Raw genomic sequence first — 26,865 nt, forward strand, 5'->3', positions numbered from 1 at the left:
CTGATCCTTATGACATTTGATACTTAGTTGTAACTGTATTTCAGTGGGGGACACTTTGTTCCCACAAGAGGGATGCGCTCCATTCACATCAAGCCAGCCATCATCTTCACTGTCCTGGACCTTCGTCATGGGAATATTGTTGTGTTTACATAATCTTCTGGCAAAACTAGGCCTTTTCAATCCACCACTAAATTCCCCTCGGTCTCACTGTGGCATTACACTCACACAGGGATGCGCATATGGACACGCATGTACACACACAGACATGCACCCGTCTGCTCAGACTCATATCTGCACATGTGACATATCCGCATCAACCTTTGCACTTGCTCAGACACACACACTCACACACGCCAGCACATACACACACAGTATATCCCAGCGCTTTGGATTAGGGGTACAGATTAAAGATTAGGGCCAGCACTGGGATTACACAGTACTCTCCAGCCCCACCTCCACCATAGATCTGAAGCACCTCTGGCCCTATCATCTACAATGGTGATGCTACACACTCACACACTCAGAGAGAGAGAGTGAGGATTTTACATCCCTGATATTCATTCCTTAATCCTAAATTAGCACCAGCAGAATTTCATTACCTCCAGGATTTCTATTGTCTTTCTCTTCTAAATCCTCATATCATAATTCCTTTCTTTCTCTGTCTCTTTCTCTGACTTAGACACACAACACAACCCTGAAGTCATCTCCACACCATTACGAGCTGCCTCTAGAATCGCTCACATTAATCAAAGCTCCCTATGAAATGCCCCATTCCCTCCTATCACATCTTTCCTGACGTATTCACTTCCATGGATTTGTCTTGTCTTGTCCCAAGCCCGACAGGGACAGACGATAAACTGTAGGTCAAAATCTCCACCAAGGGAAAGTCAAGAGAAATAATAGAAATGAATTATCTCACAGGAATGGGTTAGGTTGGGTAGTTAAGAGGAGGAGAGGGACCTTGAGGATGGATGGCTGAAGCTTCCAGGGAATCTGTCTCCTACAGTAGATGGAGTTTGTAAAGGATGTGGGTGAGGATTGCCTGAGGTCTGTGGTGAGATGGTATATCGATTGCTGATTCACTATCTAGATCCTTGATTTTCTACCTGGGCGTTTGGGACCTTCTGTGGGGTCACAAGCTATTTTAGGATGGATATGATGAGAAGAATCTGATGGTGAAACATATATTTATATACGACCGGTCAAAAGTTTAGGACCACCTCCATTCTTCCAGCTTTTATTTAAATTTAACTAAATCAATGTCTCGGTTTCTCTGAAATTAAAGCATTGAACAAATGAATAATTTGAGATTTAAAAAAAAAAGGAATCATGGAACCTTCTTCTAAATTTAATCTAAATGTTTGACTAATCCAGCAGCCGGACGTGCTTGTGACATTCTTTCTACAATGGAAATCAAATACTGTTGTATCACAAATGTGTTGCACTTGTAGTTTGCTTTGTTTTCACCTTCTGTTCAGTTCATCCCAATGCTCCATGGGGTTGAAGTCTGCAGACTGTGCTGTCTTCCATCATGTGGGACCACTGTCCTCTTCTTTTCCTCTAATGTTTCATTATCCTGCTGAAGAATGAACCCCTGACCAACCAGTCTGTCTTCCTTCGTTACTTGCCTTTCTCTCTCTCACCACTCTGATAGCAGTAGAGGCCCTACTTCCTGCAGTACAGTATTGTCCTAATAATGCATCAAAGGGTGTAGTAACACAATGTGTTCCAGCAGTGCCTTTGTACAGAGAGTTTGTAAGTTATTGACAAAAGCTGGGTACCTGTAGGAGTTGTTTGCATTAACTTTCAAGGACTCGTGCACTTCCATTGGTGCAGGAAAGCTGTCAGTTTGCTGATTTCTTAATCCCTGAAATTTTCCAGTTCCAGTTCCAGTTCCAGTTCCAGTAAACTTGTTTTTTTACCTTGTGCAGTTTACTGCTTACTTTGGTACAATTTAAGGTTGTTCGCTGGACTTGGACTGCTGAAATTTCACTGAAACTTGGAAAAATGCAGGTGTTCAAAAACTTTTGACTGGTAGTGTGTATATGCTGTACATAATCACTGGGACGGGTGTTGTTTCTTCTTGTGAGACGGGTGTAATGCTAAGAGTGAGTTTCTATGAAGTGAGACGAGAAATTAAAAGTCATTCTGAGTGAGCAAGTGTAAAAGGTCATGAACTACTGATCAAGGTCAGAAGACAAATCCAAACTAATACACACACGCAGACTACAAATAAAAAAAGAAAAACAATTTTCCTGTCATTAAAGCCCAGTACTGTCAGAAGATGCCAGCTGCTTTAGGGACATAGGGACACTGCCCTTTATAAATAAAGTTTAACTTGAACTTGACAGACGTTGCACAGATTTTGCAGACTTTAGAAGAGTAAAGAGAAGCTTAGTGGGTAGCTTAGTATCTGTTGACAAGACTGGCACGGAATCAGACTGCCAGAAGCGTTCGTATCCAGATTCGTTCAGAAACTGACTTGGCTGTAACTGTGGTTCTCCAATGCACTGTAGAGTAACTACACTCCCTTGGTGTTTTTGACTTCAACCACTGGAGGCTTTCATAATGTTTCATCAGAACCTCTTTTCCTCTTTAACATGCCTGTCCATGCTTCTCTGCAATCCTTTTGTCTCTTACCTAAAGGTGTCATCAAAATAATAAATGCCTCACTTCCACCCTTTGTAGTGCAATGATTGAAATGTCTTTGTCTTCATTTGGTAGGTGAATGACGTCATGCCATTTGGATGCCTTGCCCTGCGAGATGGGCGGACTTACGACAGCATGTCTGATGTCACGGACAAATATGAGATTGGACAGGTCCTCCGAGCGTAAGTACCATAAAGCTTTATGCATGTATTTCTGGTGCCTGTTTTCTTCCCCTGCCCATGCAGAATTCATGGGCACATTCCAGTATTCAAAAATGGTTTTATTCTCTTCATGAATTATTACAAATTGAATTGGATCCATTTTCACTGCAGATTTGATTTGGCATATCAAACACAGCCAATGAAAGAATAGCAGAAGGTAATGGCATGAGTGTAGTGTTTAACAGACTTAAGAGACACATTTTTCAAATTTTAGCCGACAATTGTTTGTATATTTTTGTTGGATCATGAAACACACTGTTGGAAGTCTATCATTTATTCAGTTTAAATATTCTATCAAAAGAAAAAAAAAATCTTTTGGGCATATTTTCAAAGAGCTGTGAAAATCATTCTGATGCTTGACTGGCCAAATACTGAACATTTTTTTCCCCCTCAACACCTCTCCTTGACACACTGAAGGCAATACACATACACACACACATACACACACACACACACACACACACACACACACACACATACCAATCAGTGTAAGAGGCCATATGGCAACATCAGCATCTGTCCGCAGAGATTTCTGCTCATCTTTTATGTAACACACAAACGCAGAGTTAAGAGCACACATTTGCTGTATATGTGTTCTTAATAATTTTATGAAAACATGGAAGGCAAATGTGTGTTTATTGCTTTTCGTTTGTTGTTTTTTTCTGTTCCGTGTGTGCTTTAACGTGAAATCAAACAAATGTACAATTTAAGATGACCATTACTTCATTATTAGAGTGACAAGTATTAAAAGAATTGAGAGAAAGGATGCCATTGTATTTTTTGTTTTTTTCTGGACATGAAAGAGTTAATGTGGACTTTTTTTGACCATTGTATTTTAATTTTGAGTCAGACAGCTCCTCAAAATCCATTTGGGTGAAGCACTGTATGCCCCTAAGGCTCAAAACCAGACGACGCCCAGCTGAGAAAGCAATAGACTCATTTCAGATTTGTTATTTACGATCCTTTTATTCTTCCCAATGACTCTCCACTCGGTCAAATTCTTTCTCTTTATTTCACCACACAGTCTGTTTACTTTGTGTCCCTAATTTGAATATTATGCTGTCTCTCTTGGTCCATATTCTCAAATGTGATCAGAAACAGCTAAAGACATTTTTATGTGCTCTCACTCCAACATGTAGCAGCATCTTTGCTCCTTTCTGCCTTTCTCAGTCTGTCTGTCCTTTCTCTATTTGTTTTTTCTTCTTGCGTAGGAAGGAGTTCTGCGAGCTGTGCCTGGCGAAGGACAGACAGACAGACAAGGTGTTTGTCTGCAAGAAATTCCTCAAGAAAGACGGCAGGAAAGTCCGCAAGGCTGCCAAGAACGAAATCATGATCTTGAAATTGTACGTAGTCAGTCTGAGGACAGATGGATGAATGATTGAACGATGGATGAAGGCAGAGAGGAAGGAGAATGAGAATGTTTTGTTATATGATTTATGCCCACGCAATCTTGTTTGCAGACTATTCAAATGCCAGCGAATGGTTAGCGCCTTTCAACTGTGTGTGAGACACCTCAGTGTTGTAAGGTTATAAGTCTGTGACTCCTTGTTTTGCTGTTCCAGGGTCAACCACCCAAACATCCTTCAGCTGATAGACACATTTGAGACCCGGAAAGAATACTTCATCATCCAAGAACTGTGAGTCTTTCTTTTACTGTTTACTATTTATATTTCTTGTGTAATCATTTGTGTCAGTGTGTATTTTAGTGTGTCTTAATTGTGTATCTGCCTTCATGTACTGTACCTTAACACACACACACAAATCCATAGCTGGAGGGTAGGGGCTGAGTCTATCCTCTTATTACTGTGTGCTCTGTTTCTCCCCTCAGCAACAGAGGAAGGTGTTAGATTTGATGAGATATTTGCTCTTAGTAACACTCAACATTACTCAGTGCTCCTGAAGCACTGGTTTGCTGTAAGAGAGTCTCCACAGAGAGCTTGGGATCAATACGCCACATCCGTAGTGACTATTGCATTTTTCAACATTTGCAATTGTATTTGAGAGCAATACTGTTGATTGAGCTGAGAGGACAAAATATTTTCCTTCTATCAATGAAAAACAGAGAGACAGACTGCATCCAACGCGATTGCAGCTCTTCTGTGTGTGCATCAGTCTGTTTATGTGTCTGTTCGTAGCTCACACTTTTGCCCAGGCAGTAGTCCTCCTGCTGAGGGCGATACGGGATGATCACAAGCATCTCCAAAGTTAAGCAAGTCTTTCCGAATAATGACCAGTGCTCTAATTTTTAATTGCTCAGCAGTGATAGCTGTAGGCCAGTAGAAGCAGATTGCCTTACTAATGGACAAAAAAACAAGAGCATTGGGCTTTGGATAACTGTGTTACTGAGAGTGTAAAGCAAATTATTGTGGTGCAACATGTGGTTAAAAGTCGCACCAACTGATGCTGCTTGTGTGTGTGTTTTTGTTTGACTGCATGCAGTGCCACGGGAGGAGACGTATTCGACTGGATTCTGGACCAAGGGAATTACACAGAGAGAGACGCTTCCAATGTCATCAGACAAGTCCTCGAAGCTGTGGCATACTTACACTCCCTCAACATAGTTCACAGGAACCTGAAGGTGCACACTCACTCACTCTCTTCACCCTCTCCTTACATTATGGCAAGAGTGGCTATGTGAGTGGTGAGTGCCTTTACAATGAAAAGCTTAAAGAAGACTGCTGATTTATACTATAGAAGTACAGGAGGAAATGTAGCGAACAGATTTATAGAATGAGTGGTGCTCTTAACCACCACACCCCTGAAAGCAATTTTCAGTATTTAGTCAACAGAATCTCTACAGGCACATAAAAGCATTGCACTGCCATCTAAGTTAATGACTCAACATTTGATAACATTTTTAGCGAGGGGGTAAACACTGTCTTTATGGCTTAATGTAATCTCTAGTGATATACACACACGCACGCACATTATGAACATTCACACACATAGACAGATTCATATCTTTAGCCCTCATTATCAACCCATTAGGGTTGAATTACAGCATCTCTTGGGCTCCAGACTCCCCCTGCTGGTACAAGCAAGAATTTTCTTTCAGTCTATATGGTCTGGACTCATGCGCATCCTTTCTGACTGTATGAAAACGATACATTCAGATGAGTGCAGAAGTAAAGATGAAATCATAAAGAGAGGCCATGATGCTTTCATCACACATTATAATGTTACTGCTCTATTGATGAATGTGGAGATCCATTCCTTTTTAAATATGAACCTTTTGGTCGCTTGTTATCATCTTATTTTATCAAGAAAAAAATGTCTCTTACAGTTAGGGAGAAACACAGTGACTTGAGCATAAAATATGGCAAACTGATTATTTGGTGGTTAAAGCAGCACAACCAACATCACCCTTCGATATTACATGGTTGACTGATCATCATCTGATTCACGCTAAGCATTTAATTCGGCAACATGAGAGACAAAAGAATTTCTCACCTTGTTAGACCTTGTAACGTAAAAATAGAAAAGGTATCAAGTGACTCTATGACTGACCAGTAGAAAAGTGTTAGTCTGAAGGAAGTACAATTCATTCTGATCTGATTATCTATTAAAATACCCACTATCTAATATTTACGTGTGTTTATTTGTATGAGAATACTTATTTATTCCTTTATTTTGTTTAGCTTGAAAACCTGATGTACTACACAGAAAACAACCACAACAAAGTAGTTCTGCGAGATTTCTACCTTTCCAGGTTTGAGAACGGACCCATCACAGAGCCTTGTGGAACACCAGAGTACCTGGGTAGGATACTTTCTATTTACCTCATTTTGTGGTTCTGTGTTTTGTAAAAAAAAAAAAACCCTTTTCCCTCCATCCCTCATCATCTTATACATCCTTCCATTAGCTTTACCTTCTGTTGTGAATATAGGCCTGGGGGCATACTTTATCTTATTGAGTTCTGTACTTTCTTGTGCTTTTGAAGATGCTAGTCTGTCAGAAATGAACTCTAACAGTAAATAAGTAAATAAATAAATAAATCACATGAAAACACACACAGAATTGAAAGGATCCAACTCTGGTCCTCTTGCCCCCGCTCCTTCGGTCTTTTCATCTCCTCACATCTCCTGTGTACCGTCTCACTCTTCTCTGTCTCACTAAGATCTATGCGAGGGCAGCTTGGAGTGCAGAGCTGTGCTTTGGCAGGGTTCTCTCTGGTGAAAGGCCAGGACAGTTATTCACAATGCTGAACTGAGTAATTAGACAAATAAATAAGGAAAGGGAACAGAGGCCCTGGCGCGAAAGGAATGACAAAGAGAGCTTTAAAAAAAAAAGGGAAGCTATTAGGAATTATGAATGTGGTGCAATGGTTTATAAATGAAAACCCAAGCCATATGAAGAAGTCTTCCTCTGACGCTCGCTCTATATCTGCTCCTCTCTTTGCTCTCCCTCAGCCCCTGAAGTGGTGGCTCGTCACCGATACGGTCGTCCCGTGGACTGCTGGGCTGTGGGTGTCATTATGTACATACTGTGAGTCTCCTTCAGTAATTGCCAAAGCTATAACTACTCTCACAGGACAATACAAACTGAGCTGCATGTAAAATTTGCAGCTGAATAATTGCTTTGTTTGATTTACAAAGGATATTAGATATTATAGGTTTCAGAATTATTTCCCTTCCTCTATGTCCTTGTGTATTTTTCCTTTTTTTGCAGCTTATCAGGTAACCCTCCTTTTTATGATGAGACAGAGGAGGAGAACACAGATTTACATAATCGCATCATCTTCTGTCGCATCGTGGCCGGGGACTTTGAGTTCGATTCCCCCTACTGGGATGACATTTCACCTGCAGGTACATAGCACCACCACATGATGGCAATAAACACCCAGATGAATTTTCTAATAAGTGCTTGCCTGTCTGTGGATGAGCAATAAGTAAGATATGTGAAGGTACATAATGTAGGTCAAAATTACCATTGTATATCTGACTCATCACAACCAAATGGTTAATCAACATCATTATTACAGACGATCAACACTCACTTTCTCTGTGTTTTTTGAAGACAACCCCTTGATAATGTTTCCAAACTCTCATCACAAGTGACACCCTTTGAATGGATCATTTTCCTTTCTCTCTCAGCTAAGGAGCTTGTCTGCCGACTTATGGAGGTGGACCAGATGCTGAGAATCACAGCTCAAGATGCGCTTTGGCATGAATGGTGACTACGTGTGCACACACATTAACATATTCACAAGAGCACAAACACTGTAGCACACATCTACAGGACTCACAGTCACTTGTATGCTGTCTGTCATCTGTGTCAGGATTGCAGGGAATGGGGCATCGGAGAAGAACCTCAAGGATGGTGTGTGTGCCCAGTTTGAGAAGAACTTTGCGAAGGCCAAGTGGCGGGTATGAATTTATTGTGGCTTTTTTTCTAGTGGTAAATGAAGTTGGTGATAATAAGGAGGAAGCAGCAGAGGGAAAGGAGGAGAAACCAGATGAAGGCTATGGTGAAAATGATCCTTAACAAATAAACCAATTATCCATGAGGATAATTGGTTTATTTGTAATGATTAATGCAAATAATGTGCTTTCAGTTCAGCATACAGCTCTGTAGATGTAAGTTTTGAATTTGCATGATATAGCCCCTATGGTGATCGCCATGGGGGACATGAATGCTGAAGACAAAGAAGGAGGAAATCAAGATGGTAGTGCTGGATTAACACCATAAGTAACCCCTATAACCTTCTTCTCTCTTTCCCCATGTGTTCCCAGGAGTTGAAGGTATTGTAGTTCATTGTGAGGGAGAGTGGAAGGACAGAGCATGGGCAGAAACTCACATTTAGTCTGGCATGATTAAATAACAAAACATCTTTCTTTCTGACTGAACATCCTCTTGAACTGAAAAGAGGTTGTTTTTTTTTAGGTGAAACAGGAAACACTTACAGTTAAACCTCAGTCTGTTTGAGATGTATTGATCATGTTTGGGCTGGTGAAGCTCTTCTCATAAGCTCTGTTCCTGCCCACTGTCACTCTGCCTTTTCCAGAAGAGATCCATCCACTCTGCCCCACTTTTCTTCATTGGGTTAGGCTCAGAAGTTCAAAGTGGCCCACTCTGCTCCTTTCTTATTCCTCATCTGCACTAGTCTATGAAACCAGATTGGTACAAACAAGATAATGATTAACAGCAGAGAAGAGGGTTTGCTCATTACTTGTGTAGTTTTTATATTAGTGTAGATAAGGAGGGAGAAATGGAAAGGATATATGGGATATAGGCCACTGTGGACTGTCCAACTGCAGTGTTTTGAACTATAAAACCCTCTGTCATTCCTCTTACATGAATCCTGGCTCATTGTCCCTACTGTACCTCAGTGTAACATTCAAGTCATACTTGAAGCTATACACAAGCTGCTCAGTCAAGCCATGTTGTATTCAGTGACATTTTTGGCTTTTCACTTCCAGAGAATCCGTTCCTTGGTTTAGAAACAACTTTTAAGATCACACATTTTCCTTTCTTACTCCTTCACCGTTTGTGGATCGAAAGGAGTCAGATGAGTGCGAGAATGAAGGATTAGGAGATTCACACTTATCTGTTTATCTACTTTTTCCAATCAACAAGAAGTCAAGGAGTTGCTCGGAGAGAGTGAGTCTTGAGATTGATTTAAACCAGGGTACAATATGTCATAGCCTCCTGGAAGTAAACAACTGGCACTAATCTTACTGCACATCTCAGCGCTCAGTATGATGATGCTAAATCATGGTGCGTTGGCAGGCTTTTTGACAAATGCTTGTCTTTCAAGCTTATTTTTTATGCTTTACCATAACCAACTATAGTATCAAGGGTTTTGTTTTTTTTAAGTGAAACGAACCAATATGGGTGTTACAGACAGTATCTATAATTCTCTTTTCCCCTGCTATCCTTCTCCTTGCCTCTGTCTGTTTTGCAGAAAGCGATCCGTGTCACCACCTTCATGCAACGACTGAAGAATTCAGAGGCATTAATTGACAGTTCAGCCGAAGCTCAGGGCAGTGAAGTGGCAGGAGATGGTGAAGGCGGTGTGTCGCAGGGTACAAGTGATGAGGGAGACAAGGGGACAAGTGATGGAGGGGTGACGTCAAGCAGTGTGTCTTTAGAGGTTACTGTTGAAAATACACCGCCAGGTATGGACCAGGATGAGGGGAGGAGTAAGGTAGGAGAAAAACAAGAGGAGATGAGGATGGGTATAGGCCCGTCTGTAGGAACTTCCCCATCAGATGTTCAGGAGCCTCTATGCCAATCAAATGCAGCCCCCAAACTCACACAGGAGGAGCCTGATAAGGTTGGTGTAAAGAAAGCAGCAGGAGATGGAACCAGGAAACTGGCTGCCAATTTGGGTCAAAATAAAGTTGTTCCAGAATCCAAACCGACCCCTGTGGTGACACCTGACCCCTCCAAGCTGTCAGACATTTCTCCAGGCACTAATCTTGACAAAAACCGCACATCCACCTCCCCTGATCCCAGCAGCAAACGTAAAATGGCTGCAACACTCCATGGCCCTCCACCCACGGCCTCTCCTGATGCAACAGCCTCCCCAGAGAAGAGACCAGCCACACAGAAGCAGCAGAAGGATGAGACTGATGGAAGCTGGTGTCAGACACAAGTACCTGAGGCAGTGGCAGAAAGGTCAGTGGCAGCACCAGTCACTCCAGCAATAGGGTCTGGAGCTGGGGTTGATACAGGACTAGGAGTTAGGTTAAGGGGTGACGCTAGCCCTGTGGGGGGTAGGGATAGGGACGCCAGGAGAACTGACAGATACAGTGCTGAGATTAGCATAGCCAGGGCAGGTCCTGTTACAGGACAGGGTTGTTATACAGTAGGCAGCTCTGCTAGTTTGGGCCGTCATGCCACACCATACAACCCAGACGTTGGGACTGTTGGGATGGGGATGGCAGGGAGCTATGCGAGTCCATACAGCTCGCTGTATACCAGTGGAGGAGGGACAGGGTTGTATGGGACTGGGCTACAGCATCGAGGAGGTGGGAGCAGCACTACGAGCGACTGGCAAATGGACAGTGTGATAGAGCAGATAGAAAAGCAAATGGCTGCCGTACTGGAGAAGATTGAGGGAGACATGCCCTCGCTGCTAGAGCAAATCAGTGACTGTCCTGCTGAACAACCACGTGCCCGGAGCACACAAGCCTCGCCTGCCACCTCCCGCGCACGCTCCTCACAACACTCCTCAACTGCGACCTCGGTCACTCCTCCGCCTCTTCCCACCTCTCCCAGACCTGCGCTGCCGTCCCTCCCTCGTCTTACTATCCCACCCCCATCCTATCCCCCACCCTCTCCACCCTCACAAGCCTCACCCCAGGCTGTGGGAGAGCAGGAAGATAGGGATGGACAGAGGAATGCTGCTCGCTCCAGCCAGTCACCCAGAGCTGGGATGGGAAGGGGGCTATGAAGCAGGTGTGCATGATGCAGTACCCAATACCTGGAGCAATGGATTTATATCTTAAACTCGAGGGTTTAATAACTCTGTCACATCCCAGAAGTATCATCCCACTTGCTCCCCAGAAGAATAGTAACCACACCGTCCTGTTTGGTTTGGCTGTGTGTTCATAATGAGATGACTGGTTAAGAAAAACCTCCCTATGGCATTCAAATAACCTGTGTCAAAGGAGAGCAAAGTACTGTATCTGTCTTTATACAGCTGCTAAGACCAAGATCACAGAATGCATGAATGCTCACCACACAACCACCTCTTACTGAAGTCTAAGTGCAAAATTACAAATGTACACAAGTAAAAACAGTGTGGTACAATTCTCAGCTAACAGTGAGAGTTCTCAACTGAGGAACTGTTTTGATTTGCATTATTCCCTACAAACTGTAAATACATACAAGAAACTGGGTTCCTAGTTCTTGCTCTATTCACATGTTGTGAACTTCCTCATATCCAAATGGACATTTACTTTTTTTCAAATCAGCTCATCCCATTCCATTATTATTTTATTCCTTTTTATTTATGTAGCTAATCCTTGTTTAGTGTGGCTGCAAAATCATGAGCTTGCAGTCACATAATTGTACAGAAGTATGTGAAACTGAACTGATTAAGATTTTCCATTGGCTGCTGGAGATTGAGATTTGGATTATCAAATAGTGTACTTAATCTCAAACTGTCACTGAGCTGGGGAAAATGTCTAGATGCAAGATATTGTAAAAAAGCTTTTCAATAACACATACACACTGGCACCCACCCACCCAACCACCCACTCAAACATACACACACTCACACTTCCTGTTCTATTTCCAAAGTTCTCCAAAAATCTTGCCCCAAAAGTTTATTTTGTCAACACATCTATTTGGTACTGTTAAATGGACAGTACTGTCTATATTTGCTCCTTTATATTGTGTAAAAAAAAAAAAAAAAAAAAAAAAGTCTTTCTGAATTTCATTCTGCTTTTTGATCTATGTAATACCAGATTCTGTGCTTTTCTCCTCAATAAAGTCTAAACATCCACTATTCTGTCCCTTTGTAAACTGTGATCTGTTTGCAAGTCTTTCAATAAAAGTAAAAAATTAAGATAGAGTTTAAAAGTCACGTTTTTCCACCTGAGATGATAACAGTTTAAAACTATACACGGATTTACTATCTATGCTTTTTCAGTGCTGGTGCTGAAACGAGGTACTCTAATATTACGTCGTGCCTACAAGTCCCATCTGGTCTTGCGTGAACTTCGGATTAGTCTATACTTGTAAAGGGCACGGGGGTGAAAATAATGGTCATAGTTATGAACAGCCAGCACGCGATTAAATCATATAGCAGCGTGCATTTCAATACATTTTAACTTATCTGTGGTGTTGTTGAATATTATAGATGAATAACGAAATGTACTTTGGATAAATTAATCGAGTTCACTTTTCGGTAAACCCTCTCGACCGGAATGATGGTTGTTCCTGTAACGTGCACATGTTGCTGCTTTGCTTTGCTTTCAACTGAAATAGAGTGAGGGGAAACGGTTCGGGAACAGCCGGGCAGGCAGCCGTCCAGCGGAAAAACTCACACAGAGCCCGCCACCCTGACACACTTTTCAGTTTGCAGTCAACGGCACTGTTGAATTGACACGTTGTTTGTTAGGTTTCTTGCTTAAATACAAGCCGATTTTTAATACTACAGATCAGGCCGAGTAATATCGGATGTGGTAAGTTCTGCACACTTGTGTAAGCTCTCGTCTTGGTAATGTTAGCCCCAGCTAGTTGGCTAACGTTAGCTAGTTAGCTAACATAGCGGCACTAGAAGGAAAAAGTGGTTGGGTGGCTAGATAGCTTGAAAGCTAGCTGCATACAAGCTAACAACTACGCAGTCGTTTGATCTGCGTTATTGGTAGTCGTTAACGTTAGTCGCCGTCGGCTATCTGAACCATTTCAGGTCCCCGTCTCAGCTAACCGTAGCTACCAAGCCACTGTCACGTAACCGTTAAGTTAGCATTTGCTCACTTTGTGTGCAAGAGAATGCTGTGTTAATATTCAGTGATAATTAATGTGAACTGTAGCTGGAAAGCTAATTGGCTACAAACAGTAGATGGACGCTATGTTGAGAGGCAGAGACTAGCTAACTTGCATCACGCAACCTAGAACCTGCTGGCAATATTTCATCTCGAGTGATGTGTTTTGTTGGGTTAACGTTACGGTATCACGAAAATCGACAATAACGTATTATTGGTTAGAGTCTCTTTATAGCTTGCCAAGTTGGACAGCCTGTTAGCGTGTCATTGGTGATATTCGTACGTTTCAGTTCCGACAAACTGGCGGAAAATGGTGTTTTTATCATTGGTGCAGTACGAAGAAGAGAATGGGGATCCCCTCGACATGTGTACCCGAGAATATGCGGCCCACTCTCTTCCTGGGCCTTTGTCACTTGCCAGGCACCCCCTCCCCCAATACTCCTCCTCTGTAAGGAATGCTCACCCCTAACCTCAATGTGACTGAGGGCCCAGACGGTCAGCATCACTATAGCTAGCAAATAAACTATCTGTTGTACCTGTCTCAATTATCATATGGAGACGGAACGACTTCTCTCTGAAACAAAGATGCTGTTACTGATGCATTTCATTCAGCACTGGCAGACGGGTCTTTACTTTGAAAAGATAACTAAGTAGTCGGCACTTTGAACTTTGCTTCCGTGCACTTACATCAAACATGCTCTGCGTTGCTTTAGGAGAATTTGCAAGATGTTTCTTATATGTATTTCTTAAGGTCCTGCAGTTCATTGTACAGTTATGTACATGGCATGCATCTTCTGGTAGCAGGGGCGGGATGAGTGCGCGTTGGCTTCAGCTAACTAACCAATGAGCTGAGCGCCTGGCTGAGCAGCGTGCTCCCAGCCGCCCTTTCCTGTTGAATATTTCAGCTCATGCGTCACACCTCCTCCGCCCCTTTCTCTCCATCTGCCATTTTGGTTTTGTTCCCGTCTGCAGTGGCAAAGCCAGCAACGCAATTACATAGGAGAGACTCTTAGCTCAACGACATAGTGACTCGACAATATAATACAGACCACCCTAATCCCGCATCGCGTTTCTTTTCTTTGTACAAATCGTCGAATTTACAGTCATCCTTATTACTGACATCTAGACACTGCGGGAGAGGAGCGGGTTCGCATTGGGAAGGGACCGAGAAGCATTATTGGTAAGAAAAGAGAAATCAATGGGGCACGAGTGTAATGGCTAGTCTTTCATTCGGAAAAAAAAAATGCTTATGTTGAGCGATAAAGTTAGGGTTTGTCTTTTGTTAGGCGCTGAAACATGAAACGATATCATTATAGGAGCTGTGGAAGCTAGCTGTCAAAATCAACCCGTTGCTATTATTTGCGAGCAGGTTGCACTATAGCTACAGCTGCTAGCTTGTAAAGTTGTGTTCCGCACTGGGGGTAATGCAGGCCTAGGCCGAGCGGCTAATGGGCAGGCTGACAGTGGTGTTTTCTTGCCTCTAAGTTATTAATGTTCCGACTCTGTCCACCTGCCAAATCACTTAACTGATTAGTGGCAACCTACCTAATCGGTTTCCTCTTAGTGTTGTTAGCTGACATTTGATGCACCCTTCTTAAACGCTGAGAGTGATGAAATGGTTTGTAACCAGCTAACGGTATGTGTTAGGGTGAGCAAGGGAACTAGCAATAATACTACCAACCGGGGGGCTCGGTGCTTTGCTGTATCATGCCGGATGCCTTCATTTTCGTTTTTGACGAACAGCGACAGTTAACAAAAAAAATGTAAATTTTGCTTTTGCTGGTTGCAACGTTATTTGTGAAGGAGTTGGCTCAGCTCCGTGTATCATGTGAAGTTGCAGGGAGGTTTAAAAACGGTGAAGTTCGACGGTTGGAGCGCAGGGAAGTTAGCTGCATTGGATGCGGAAATTGTGGCCGATCATGTTCGTCGTGCGGTGGGGATGTGTTCCAGATACTGCGGCCTATTTTACTTACAGAGGTGACAGGGTTTGTCTGGAAAATTGCGCTAACCACGCTATATTTGGATGTTATTTTTTAAAAGATTATTATCGCTAATAAACGCGTCCTCTACATGTATTCACAACTGAGGGTAGTTTCTCCTTGTGTCCACACCTGCGAGTCAATGTGTGTGTTGTTCACTTTACCGCAGTGAAGTTTTAATGATTCAGCTGTTTTTTTGAAACAATGTTGGTGGTCCTTTAAAAACTGGTATAATAAACAATAGAAGTACATAAACAAGCCAGCGCTGTCTCTGAGCATGAAAAGGACTGATACTGCTGTTATTCATGTCTCTTCCCAGGCTCATTTTGGTTTCTAACAGATTTGTGTTTGGCATGCAGCCAGCCCAGCTGCTCTCTAGACTAGAAATCCTCTCTTCAACATGAAGGAGATTAGGTAGCGTTTAGCTTGGATCCTCATCTTAATGGAGCCAGGGCAATGAATTATATATTTCTCATGCATTTGCATCTAATGTCTTTTGACACCCTTTAGGAAATTTATGCATGTGGACACTGGGCTGCCTTTTCTGCTTGACATTTAATTGTTGAAACTGTCAAATTTTAAATTCTTTCATGTTATCCGCTTGAAATGAATTAATTTAAAATTAGTAAAGAAGAAATTTGAAGTGACTTTGATTAGCTGGTTGTTCTAATGGTATTCGTTGTTGAACAGATGTCCAGCTCGCCGCTGTCCAAGAAGCGTCGCTTGTCAGGATCAGAGACGAAGACGGGATCCCACTGCTCCTCCTCTAACTCTGTCAGAACTGATCTGTCCCACACACCTGCCAACGTGAGTGCTAACATGTACACTGCATACTTTTGTGTAGAACTTGTAACATAAATGAATTTCACCTCCTGTCTCTCCTTAGGGCATGGCTAAGAATGGCAATGATGCTGAGATCGATGAAGGCCTGTACTCCAGACAACTGTAAGTCTTATCTCCATAGAAGTCTTGTCTTAAACACGGAAAACTTTCAGCATTTATTATTGGACTAGTTGTTAACAATACAGAGTTGTGCTGATGGTACTTTCTCTCCTTCTCTAGTTACGTGTTGGGCCATGACGCAATGAAGCGCATGCAGAACTCCAATGTCCTTATCTCTGGAATGAGAGGTCTTGGAGTGGAGATTGCCAAGAATGTCATCCTGGGAGGAGTTAGAAGTGTCACTGTACATGACCAAGGAGTTGCAGAATGGAGAGACCTCTCCTCTCAGGTGGGAAGCATTCGTGTGTATTCTCATTTTGCATTAGTGCAGTGATTAATTCATTTTTTAATTCAGCCATTGGTTCACTCAATTATTGTACTTAGTGATTCATTCGGTGTCTATGAGCCTAATTCCAAATTGCAGTGTGCCTCTATCTGTTATGAGTCACTCGCTGTGTTGTATTGTTGCTATCCAAAAAGAGTGCTACCGCCACCCCCACCCTTGTTAGCTATGGGCTGACCCAGATTTACCAGTGGGTGGCCTCTCCCTGGGTCATAATCATAGTGGAGCTCAAGCCTGTTTTAGAACATCATTACAGTGCAGATATTGTTTTAGTCAGCCTTAGACCCTAAATTCTGTCTATTTAAGGCCAGGCAGATAAATATGTGAATAGACTGCTCAGGTGTTCATTCAGGATGCTCAGCGAAGACTTCCCTTTTTTTGTGACCTTACAGAAGTGTATGATTGTTATTAGAGCTGTGTGTCAGCTGTATCTGTGATCATCCAATCTGAGTTTAACCTTGTGCTTTCAAATTTTTCTATTTTAGGCACTGGCATCTGTCCTAGTGTCCTTTTTCTCATTCAAGCTGAATTAAATAGCCTATATATATATTTCTGTCACTTATCAGCCATCTTATATAGGAATTGGCCTTTAATAGACCACTGAGTCTCAGACCTGGTCTACTCTTGGTTATATTTAAAATCCCCTCTGTTCTCCCTGATTTGGCCTTTCCTCCACTCTAAGCTAATGTGTTTAGCTGGATAAACCGGACAGTGTCACATTCACATTTTCTTCTACAATGTCATAATTGTGCACAGACATGGTTAGCATAATTAGTGTGGTGTGGCAGAACTGTGAACAAGCCAACTGTCTGTCACCTCCAACTCTCTCTGATTGCCCATTATGAATCTCAGTACAGTTAATTATTACTAATAATTGCAAGTGACCTGCATGACAACTTTTTGTGTACTGCTATACTTAGCACTCATTCACCAGTATTGGCATTTATTGCTTTACTGATTTGGTATCAATTCTTCCTTGACATTTTATGTTTTTTTGTGTGATCAGTTTTACCTCCGAGAGGAGGATCTGGGGAAAAACAGGGCAGAGGTGAGCCAGCCCCGTTTGGCTGAACTCAATAACTACGTTCCTGTGACCGCCTACACTGGGGCACTCACTGAAGACTACCTGACCAAGTTCCAGGTATAACTTCGTTAGAAGCCTGTACACCATTCATGTCAGCATTCATAAAGGAAAGAAAAGTTTGTGATAAATCTAACTCTTTGCAACCTAGGTGATAGTGCTGACTAACTCAACTCTGGATGAGCAGCAGCAGGTGGGGGAGCTCTGCCACAGTAAAGGAATCAAGCTGATCATTGCAGACACACGTGGTCTGTTTGGGTAAGATTCTGACCCTTTGTTTTATGGTTCTCATTGAATGTATACACACTTCTGTCTGTCAGTGTCTAACATTTATGTGCATTATGTGTTCTGTTTTGTAGCCAGCTTTTCTGTGACTTTGGCGAAGAGATGATAGTGTACGACACCAATGGAGAGCAGCCACTGAGTGCCATGATTTCCATGATCACCAAGGTTAGTCCTTATGTCTGGCCAGAAATGTTTTTCAAAGCGGTTGCTTTTTAGGAGTAAGGTCAAGTTTCAAGACAGCTTTGATTTGCACTCAAAAGTCGCTCATTTTTTGTTTCTCCAGGACAATCCAGGGGTGGTGACATGCCTGGATGAGGCTCGTCACGGCTTTGAGAGTGGAGACTATGTCACATTCACAGAGGTTCAGGGTATGACAGAGCTCAATGGCTGCCAGCCAGTGGAAATCAAAGTTCTGGGTAAGACTGGTTTCCATTTATGATAAAAGACAATTTGTTTGTTCTGATTATGACTGTTACAAACTGTCATGGCTTGCTTTCTCTGTTCAGGTCCCTACACCTTCAGCATCTGTGACACAGCTGGCTTCACAGATTATGTAAGAGGAGGAATTGTTTCCCAGGTCAAGATGCCCAAGAAGATCGCTTTTGTAAGTGACATCTGTTGCCATTTTCCTCACTAAGTAATGTTATGCTTGCTTCACAGTAAATGTACTAAAATACTTTTTTATTTTTTCGTTATAATTTTTTTGCAGTATGAACCTCTGTTTGCATTTTAGGATCTTGTTTTCCCATTATTGCCAATACTATACTTGTGAACCTACATTATCTGCAGTTGTTGACCAGTGGAAAATTATATGTAGAGTCCAACTCACTCCTCGCTATCTCACATGTCTTTCCTGTGTAGAAATCCATCTCTTCCTCCATGGCTGAGCCAGATTTCATGATGACAGACTTTGCCAAGTTTGAGCGGCCAGGGCAGCTGCATGTGGGCTTCCAGGCTATCCATGCCTTCCAGAAGAAACACAACCACCTTCCTACACCTTGGAACCAGGTAAATATCACTCATGACAGTGGAAATATTAATGGGAATATCACAGTCCCCCCCCCCCCCCCCCCCCCCCCCCCCCCCAAACCACCACCACCACCCCACCCCATCCCATCCTTGCTCCAGGTTCTGATAATACCTATTACATTCAAGCATTAAGCATGAAAAATTAGGCATCACATAGTTTGCAAAATTCAATTTAACATCTTTAAGTCCAAGTCAGTGAATTTTGTCAAGTATTAAGTGACATGTTCAACATGCTGAGCTATGTGTTTTCCAGGCTGATGGTGAAGAGCTATTGACATTGGCCAAGGAGGTGAACTCTGCCCAGACAGGTTCCGCCAAAGTGGAGCAGTTGGATGAAGCTCTTATTAAAAAGATGTCATATGTTGCTTCTGGTGATCTGGCCCCTGTCAATGCCTTCATTGGGGGTCTGGCTGCACAGGAAGTGATGAAGGTCAGTGTTGTGTGCAAATGGAAGCCAATAGCCTAGTCCTAACAATACCTACTGTAGTGATGTGTTTTTATTTTTGAATGTTATCAGTCTTCTGTGGGTAAACTGTTGTGTAACTAGAGGGAGTAGGTTATCAGGCTTTGTGTAGCTTCACTGTTATCTGTGATTAGACATGTACTGCACCAACTTGCTCAAATCTAATCAAAATTCATTGGCTGTCACAAAAGCTTCTTTATATCTTTACATTGTTTTTTTTTTTTTTTTTTTTTTTTTTTTAGGCATGTACAGGAAAATTTATGCCAATAATGCAGTGGCTGTACTTTGATGCCCTCGAGTGCCTGGCCGAAGAGGAAGGAGAGGTGCTCACAGAGGAAGAGTGTGCCCCTGTAGGTGTTCATAGCAAATCACAAACATTTAATGGAAATGGATGCGCATGAGGGTGACAAATGATGGTGTTAAACCTGTTTTTCTGCCTCTGTCCTTTTCTCCCAGAGGAACTGTCGATACGATGGGCAGATTGCAGTGTTTGGCACCAAGCTGCAGGATATGCTTGGCAAACAGCGCTACTTCCTGGTGAGTCGGCCAATGGAAAACTTTCCAACACTTCCTCTGGCATCCTGTTGCTAAGGGAGATTTAAAGTCTGGTGATATTCTATATTCTTATTGTCAACAAATCCCATGAAAAAAACAAAACCAGCAATGAAGTGATTGAACAAGATGCCATATCTGTAGATAAAAATGGACCTTCACCTTCGCAACAATTCACTGTTACATTTGCTAAAAACTACAGGAATCAGATATTTTAGTACATTACTTTTTTATCATATTTCTCTCACAGTGGTTTTGAACACTGAAGATACATTATATCTGGGCATGCAGGGATTTTTTTTTGCTTACTCTGGCAACCTGTTTTTAATTGTAGTCAGTGGGTGTATTGGAGTGTGGTTGTCTGTAGATCTCAATTGTTTGTATTTTTGAATGAACTAGTTCTTAAACTTGAGAAATAAGACTTGGAAAGTCTAGAGAGGCTGACCAGCACATGTTAAAGTCCTTGATTAAAATGTACCTACAGTGCGTTGTCTCCCATCTCAGTGTGAAAGTAAGTCACGACAATGTCCATAGTTGTCTTTATTTTTACCTTTCATCATTTTGTTTAACCAAGTACCTAAATACTGTGGACTTTTGCGTGTTCATGGGATCTGTTCACTATAATAAAAACAGAATAATACCAGCATTTCTCTGTCAGAGTAACATATTGTAGAATACCAGATTTCTCCACAGAGCAGGGTAAATAGTGTTTGTTAAATGATGTCTTAACATAGATCACAACTTTGATAGCTTTACTCAGAGTAATGCATTATCATTCCAGGTTGGAGCTGGTGCCATTGGCTGTGAGCTGTTGAAAAACTTTGCCATGATTGGACTGGCTGGTGGAGAGGGTGAAGTCATTGTGACAGACATGGACACCATAGAGAAGTCCAATCTCAACAGACAGTTCCTCTTCAGACCCTCGGACGTTACGGTCAGTATCAGCCCTGTCTGTTAGTGGATATAAAGAAGTAGTGAACACCAGTTGGCCATGTATTGATTGAATTTGATATTTCCAAGCAGTTCTACATATGGATCTCCTGTTCATTGCAACTGTTCATGAGTGCACTTAATGTAACTGCTGTTCATGTTTGATGGTACAACATTAGAGGGAGGAAATGGAATGCCTGGGGCTGTAATAGCTCAGTCTAGATGTATTAAAGTATTGGTTATTTGTTGTGGTGATAAATGAAATGCAGTGACCTTTCAAGGTACAGATTGGTACTGGAACACCGTTATTGTTACATTACATTGTTTACCTTACTTTAAGGCTGGCATTAAGTTACCTTAGAAAATGTGGTTGGAGGAATCCGTAACTGACAGACATATGCTGTAGGCAATAATTATTGTTGAAACATGTACATCATGCACAGAAATGGAATGTTTTTTGTGTCAATAATGGAGTTCTTTTGAAAATCAGTCAAATAATCAACAAGCATGACAACTGTATTTACCACTACTCAGTGGCAATTCTGGTGTTGGTGGTAGTGTATTTGATTGGAAAGTGAAAAGGTCGCTGCTAATATGATTTGTGTGCATGTGTAATGACAGAAAATGAAGAGCGATACAGCAGCGGAGGCAGTGAAGCAAATGAACCCCTCCATCAGGATCACAGGTCACCAGAATAGAGTGGGCCCCGACACAGAGAGGATCTACGACGACGACTTCTTCGAAAGCCTTGATGGAGTGGCAAATGCACTGGACAATGTTGATGCACGTAAGACACACTTTCAGTTATTTTAAATATTTTTAACAGCAGTGTGTTTACTTGCGAGAAAGTCAGATTTAGAATCTCAATATTTTAAAACCATATATTTCTTTTCCACTCCCTCTGTATTTGAGCTGTGTCCTCTGCCTTGTGTTTTTGCCAACTGCGCAGGTATGTACATGGATCGGAGGTGCGTGTACTACCGTAAACCCTTACTGGAGTCTGGTACTCTGGGTACCAAAGGAAATGTCCAGGTTGTGATCCCCTTCCTCACAGAGTCATACAGCTCCAGCCAAGACCCACCAGAGAAGTCCATCCCCATCTGTACCCTGAAGAACTTCCCAAATGCCATTGAACACACACTGCAGGTCAGAGGACGCACATATGCACATCACCACACAGAGGAGTAATTTTTAAAATTGGAATTATTATGATGGCGTTCTCTTTTGATTAATATATATAAAGTCAAACTCATGTTAAGATAAACTTGCTTTCACACAATTCAGTCAAATGAATTCTTTAGTGTTTTCACAGAGCACGTTTAATGTCTGATTATTGAAGATGTTATGCTCTGACAGCTTTTGATAAAATCACTGAGAATTGTTACAATATGATTAAATGGAGAAACAAGACATGTTTTTTATTTTCCACCTCTAGACAATGCCACTGCTTTGCGCTTTGTTTCACACATGCACATTGTGCTTCTGGTTTGCTGAATTGAGTGTATTATTGATCTGTTATCAATATCTTCCTTTGTTCAGTGGGCCCGTGATGAGTTTGAGGGACTATTCAAACAACCACCAGAGAATGCCATGCAGTACCTCACGTGAGTGGCCTTCTTCGTCATCCTGAAGTGACCATATTGCATCACTTCAGTTAACTAAACTGACTGTACATTGACTTGTTAAACGGCTCATAACAGTCCCCGTAGTTCTTAGGGTTTGATACTAGACTGCTGTTGCTTTTTGTGGTACTGTGGACTCTATTTAAAACTTGAAGAAACAGAATCCTACATTTAAAACAATTCTCCAACTGACCCTGCCAGCCACACAACAGATGAACAGAGAATAACAGCTCTTCACTTAGTGGTCACCAGCTTATGAGGTTTATGATCATTGTTCTTGCAGAGATCCTAAGTTCATGGAGCGTACTCTGAAGCTTCCCGGAGCTCAGCCCATTGAGGTGCTGGAGGCTGTTCACAAGAGTCTTGTCACAGACCGCCCCCACAGCTGGGCCGACTGTGTAGCCTGGGCACGCAACCACTGGCAGTGCCAATACAGCAACAACATCCGCCAGCTACTGCACAACTTCCCCCCAGATCAGGTACACACTGAGCTCACTCCATAGTGAATATCAGTCTTCATGAAATGCTTGCTGTCAGGTTTGGAGTTTTCCCCCATATTGATATGGATCTACTCATAAGATTTGTTTTCTCAGTTTCGATTTATCAAAATTTTGTTCACACATATAACATCTTGATGACTATTCGATCTGGGGTTGTATCAGCGCCTCTGAAAGGGAATGTAGAGATGATAAATTTATGATAGGAACAGCAAGAAATGCATAAACATTTTAAACTTTGGTTGATTTGAGTCGGATTCTGTGTTATTTTTGAGATGCTTTAAATGTAATGAGTAATAGGGGAAACCTTGGTTGCCTAGAGGTTAAAGTGCCGACCGTGAACCACAACCAGTTTGCATGTGGAATCGCGTCCCCCCATTTCCTGTTTCTCTACTATTGTGTGTCTAAAAAGGGCATACAATGCCCCAAAAGCCCTAGCTTTAAGGTTTTGCATTTTAGTTCCTCTATGGCATAAATTTATGATCTTCCTTTCAGCTCACCAGCTCTGGTGCCCCCTTCTGGTCTGGTCCAAAGAGATGTCCTCACCCCCTAGAATTCAGCACTAGCAATGTAAGTATCCATTCATTATGTGTTATGAGCACCTTCTTGTAGCATTATCTAGCTTTTAACTAGTACTTTATTATTACAAGGGAATAACAGAGCTGCTTCACCTTGTAGGAGCTGCACATGGATTATATTGTGGCAGCAGCCAACCTGTTTGCTCAGACATACGGCGTGCAAGGCAGCACTGATCGTGCAGGTGTGGTCAAGATTTTGCAGGAGGTCAAGGTGCCACCCTTTACCCCTCGTTCAGGGGTTAAAATCCATGTCTCTGATCAGGAGCTGCAGAATAGCAATTCCTCTGTTGGTAAGGCACACATCTCTACATGTTCAACAAAACATTCAAGGTCCCAAAAACATGTTTTAGTAGATGTCATATTTTCAGCCAAAGACTTGTTCATGTAGATCATTCGTTGGTGGTGGTAGTTTACACAAGTCATAGTCTGGTTTATCATGGATGCATTGAGAAAAAATTAACCACAGATCTCTTGGTCTATAGATGACTCCAGACTGGAGGAGCTGAAGGTCCAGCTGCCTTCCGCTGAGTCTTCCCATTTGAGACTCAACCCCATTGATTTTGAGAAGGTACACCATCTTTCGTCCTATAAATATCTGAATTTATCTGTAATCGTCTCAACTCTGCAGTTAGTCCTCAGTTCATGATGGTCCCTGTGTTGACAGGATGATGACACCAACTTCCACATGGACTTCATTGTGGCAGCATCCAACCTGAGAGCAGAGAACTACGACATTCCCCCTACAGACAGACACAAGGTGGGGCACATTCATGATCATGTTTTAGACCTGCCATTCTCTTTGGGTTTTAAAAACAAAAATGTCAAGAATTATTTGAAGCCATTAAAAAAAAGCTTATATATTTTATGACATGTTTTACTGATATTTTCTTTTACTGCAATTTAACTCTTGACATAATTTAAGTTATTCTTTCTTTTCTACACTGCACTTGTATTCATCACCATCCAATCCAGAGCAAACTGATAGCTGGCAAGATCATTCCGGCAATCGCCACTACCACAGCTGCAGTGGTGGGTCTGGTGTGCCTGGAGCTTATCAAGATTGTCCAAGGTCACAAGAAGCTGGAGTCATACAAAAATGGCTTCATGAACTTGGCCCTGCCTTTCTTTGCCTTCTCTGAACCCATAGCTGCTCCCAAACACAAGGTAGGTGGCTGCTTTTTTTTTTTTTTTTTTGAGCTGTTTAGATATCAGTTGGGATGGACTGTATAATGTGTCCCCAATATTTTCCTATGAACTCTCAACAAGTTGTCAAGTGGCATCTCTATGAGGTTGACCATACATAAGTCATTTGATGATGTGAGCTCCAATGATGATCCAGCCATGCTAATACTGATGCACCAGGCGGATACAGTTTGTCTGCCTGGGTGTAAGTGAGTTCAACTCACCTTCTCACGCTGATGAGATCAGTGTGTGCTGAGGAGAATAAATAACATTTTCAGAAGTGTTCTTTTTTTATTTCTTCTGCTCTGCTAATTTGTTTCATTTCAGCAGAGAACAGCAATCAATGACAGCTGTTTGAAAATGCATCATTCTTTGTGAGATCTTTCTGCAAGACTCTCATAATCCCCATTCCTCATTATTTTTGCAGTACTATGAAATTGATTGGACGCTGTGGGATCGCTTTGAGGTCGCAGGTTTGCAGTCCAATGGGGAGGAGATGACACTCCGACAGTTCTTGGACTACTTTAAAGTATGTTCTCATCAACTCATCTCTTCAGTTTGCCACCATATGGCTTCTGGCCTACAATTAACAAAATACCATCTTTCTTTTTTTTGGTCATTAGAATGAGCATAAGTTGGAGATCACCATGCTTTCTCAGGGAGTGTCCATGCTCTATTCCTTCTTCATGCCTGCTGCCAAACTCAAAGAGAGACTGGACCTGCCGTAAGTAGTCTACTTTCTTGAGACGCATAAAATGTGATTGACTGTGTTAGCCATGGCCATAATTGTATTCTTCTTTGTCCTCTAGGATGACAGAGATTGTGACTAAGGTGTCCAAAAAGAAGCTCGGCAAGCATGTGAAAGCCCTGGTGTTTGAGCTATGCTGTAATGACCTGTCAGACGAAGATGTGGAAGTGCCCTATGTCAGATACACCATCCGCTGAGCTCCACATCGAACCCACCCACAGGAGGGTGGGGGATGCAGGGGGGAGACAGGGGTTGGGTGTTCTAAGTGAGGAGTTGAGGTGGGGATCGGGGGTGGGTGGGTTGATCCAAGTCGGCTTTATTGGATCAATCAGTTTTTTTTAGGCCTGTGGTTTGTGTAAACCTGTGCCTGAGTGTACATAGCCCCAGTAAGCTGACTTAAGGAATCCTGTATGTGTGTTAGGGATCCAGTTGGTGCTCAGCTGTGGGAACAGGGGTGTCATTGGAGGTAGGGAGCATGTATACTGGACCTCCTGATGTTTCTCTGCAGCAGAATCTCCCTCTGCTCAGTTTAATTCTAAGCCTTAGTTTTCTGGCACTCCATAGCCCAACTAGTGTCCCTCTGAAATATCCTCACACTCTTACTAGCCTTCAGCACTAAAGGAGGGATTTTTTTTTAATCCAGCCAACTGTCCCCTCCACTCTACTTGCTCTCTTCCCTCCTCCAACCCCTGTCTTGTAGACCTGGTCCCACAATGTTGTTGTTTTGGTTGTTTTTTGTTGTTTTTTTTCAAAGCTGCACCTCATTAATTAAAAGAAATTCAGCTAAGATTCCCCAAAGTAGTGACACATAATATTAAGAATCCATTTTGCCACAAGGTCATATCACTGCCCTTAATTCTACCTGAGAAACTGAATTTGAAACTGTAGAAGCGCCTGAAGACACAGTTTTAACCTGAGTCAGCAGCCTCTCCGGACTGGAAAATAATCTCACACCGGTGGGAGAGGAACCGTTGCTGGTTTGAAGCGCCCCTACGCACACACCTAATCCAGCACTCTGTGACTTTGGAGGGGCTCTTGCACATGACATCAGTTTTCTCTTTATTCTCTTTATATTTCATGTGTCTTGTTATTTTTCAATTATTTTGTTGGGATGGGTGGGGGTAAGGAAGTGGACAAAGTTTTGGCACACAACCTTGTAGATCATAAACTGTCTTCTTTCTACTTTGTTAACTCCAAATGACATTACAGTGTAAGAGCAAGGCAACGAGATGTATCTTGAAATGCGAGCACTTAGTGTGATAGTGAATAAACATGTAAAAACATTTCTGAATTTGTGTGGTTCTTTGACCTATTTTTGCCAAAAC

At 42.2% G+C, this 26,865-nt stretch overlaps 2 protein-coding genes and 1 non-coding gene across 4 annotated transcripts in view; all 3 read left to right on the plus strand.

The window, feature by feature from the left end:
* camkvl (CaM kinase-like vesicle-associated, like) overlaps window positions 1–12,332 on the plus strand; it is a 34,318-nt gene extending 21,986 nt beyond the window's left edge. The window contains exons 2-11 of the mRNA XM_071476355.1: window positions 2,725–2,831; window positions 4,082–4,213; window positions 4,433–4,507; window positions 5,310–5,448; window positions 6,509–6,629; window positions 7,280–7,355; window positions 7,539–7,675; window positions 7,964–8,042; window positions 8,149–8,236; window positions 9,775–12,332. Coding sequence (XP_071332456.1) covers window positions 2,737–2,831; window positions 4,082–4,213; window positions 4,433–4,507; window positions 5,310–5,448; window positions 6,509–6,629; window positions 7,280–7,355; window positions 7,539–7,675; window positions 7,964–8,042; window positions 8,149–8,236; window positions 9,775–11,268 — 2,436 coding nt within the window. The 5' untranslated portion in view covers window positions 2,725–2,736 and the 3' untranslated portion in view covers window positions 11,269–12,332. The remainder of the gene's footprint in view (window positions 1–2,724; window positions 2,832–4,081; window positions 4,214–4,432; window positions 4,508–5,309; window positions 5,449–6,508; window positions 6,630–7,279; window positions 7,356–7,538; window positions 7,676–7,963; window positions 8,043–8,148; window positions 8,237–9,774) is intronic.
* Window positions 12,333–12,803: 471 nt separating this feature from the next.
* uba1 (ubiquitin-like modifier activating enzyme 1) lies at window positions 12,804–26,823 on the plus strand. 2 transcript variants are annotated; one of them, XM_071476350.1, is made up of 26 exons: window positions 12,804–13,006; window positions 15,979–16,095; window positions 16,175–16,233; window positions 16,351–16,519; window positions 17,580–17,714; window positions 17,806–17,912; window positions 18,014–18,104; window positions 18,223–18,355; window positions 18,446–18,543; window positions 18,801–18,947; window positions 19,222–19,398; window positions 19,674–19,781; window positions 19,888–19,968; window positions 20,765–20,917; window positions 21,535–21,700; window positions 21,863–22,059; window positions 22,453–22,517; window positions 22,819–23,014; window positions 23,528–23,602; window positions 23,711–23,900; window positions 24,093–24,178; window positions 24,275–24,367; window positions 24,583–24,774; window positions 25,220–25,321; window positions 25,416–25,516; window positions 25,602–26,823. In XM_071476350.1, the coding sequence occupies exons 2-26, from the start codon at window positions 15,979–15,981 to the stop codon at window positions 25,735–25,737; spliced, it is 3,174 nt and encodes a 1,057-aa protein (XP_071332451.1). In that variant the 5' UTR covers window positions 12,804–13,006; the 3' UTR covers window positions 25,738–26,823. The 2 variants fall into 2 exon arrangements, with proteins under 2 accessions (XP_071332451.1, XP_071332452.1); XM_071476351.1 differs by lacking the exon at window positions 12,804–13,006 and adding an exon at window positions 14,280–14,489.
* LOC139621211 (small nucleolar RNA U6-53/MBII-28) lies at window positions 24,933–25,034 on the plus strand. Its single transcript, XR_011690949.1, has one exon. It is a non-coding gene; the product is annotated as a small nucleolar RNA U6-53/MBII-28 (small nucleolar RNA).
* Window positions 26,824–26,865: the final 42 nt, after the last annotated feature.

Source organism: Trachinotus anak, unplaced genomic scaffold, assembly GCF_046630095.1.
Source record: "Trachinotus anak isolate AG129_WGS33_773 ecotype Australia unplaced genomic scaffold, CSIRO_AGI_Tana_v1 ptg000004l, whole genome shotgun sequence".
In the NCBI taxonomy this organism is placed as follows: Eukaryota; Metazoa; Chordata; class Actinopteri; order Carangiformes; family Carangidae; genus Trachinotus; species Trachinotus anak.

Bases quoted from the DNA above. Each gene is read 5' to 3' on its own strand.
- uba1 (XM_071476350.1), top strand. From the start codon at position 15,979: ATGTCCAGCTCGCCGCTGTCCAAGAAGCGTCGCTTGTCAGGATCAGAG. The intron at 22,518-22,818 runs GTGAGTGGCCTT...TTGTTCTTGCAG, and splicing joins AATGCCATGCAGTACCTCAC to AGATCCTAAGTTCATGGAGC. The intron at 24,775-25,219 runs GTAGGTGGCTGC...TTATTTTTGCAG, and splicing joins TAGCTGCTCCCAAACACAAG to TACTATGAAATTGATTGGAC.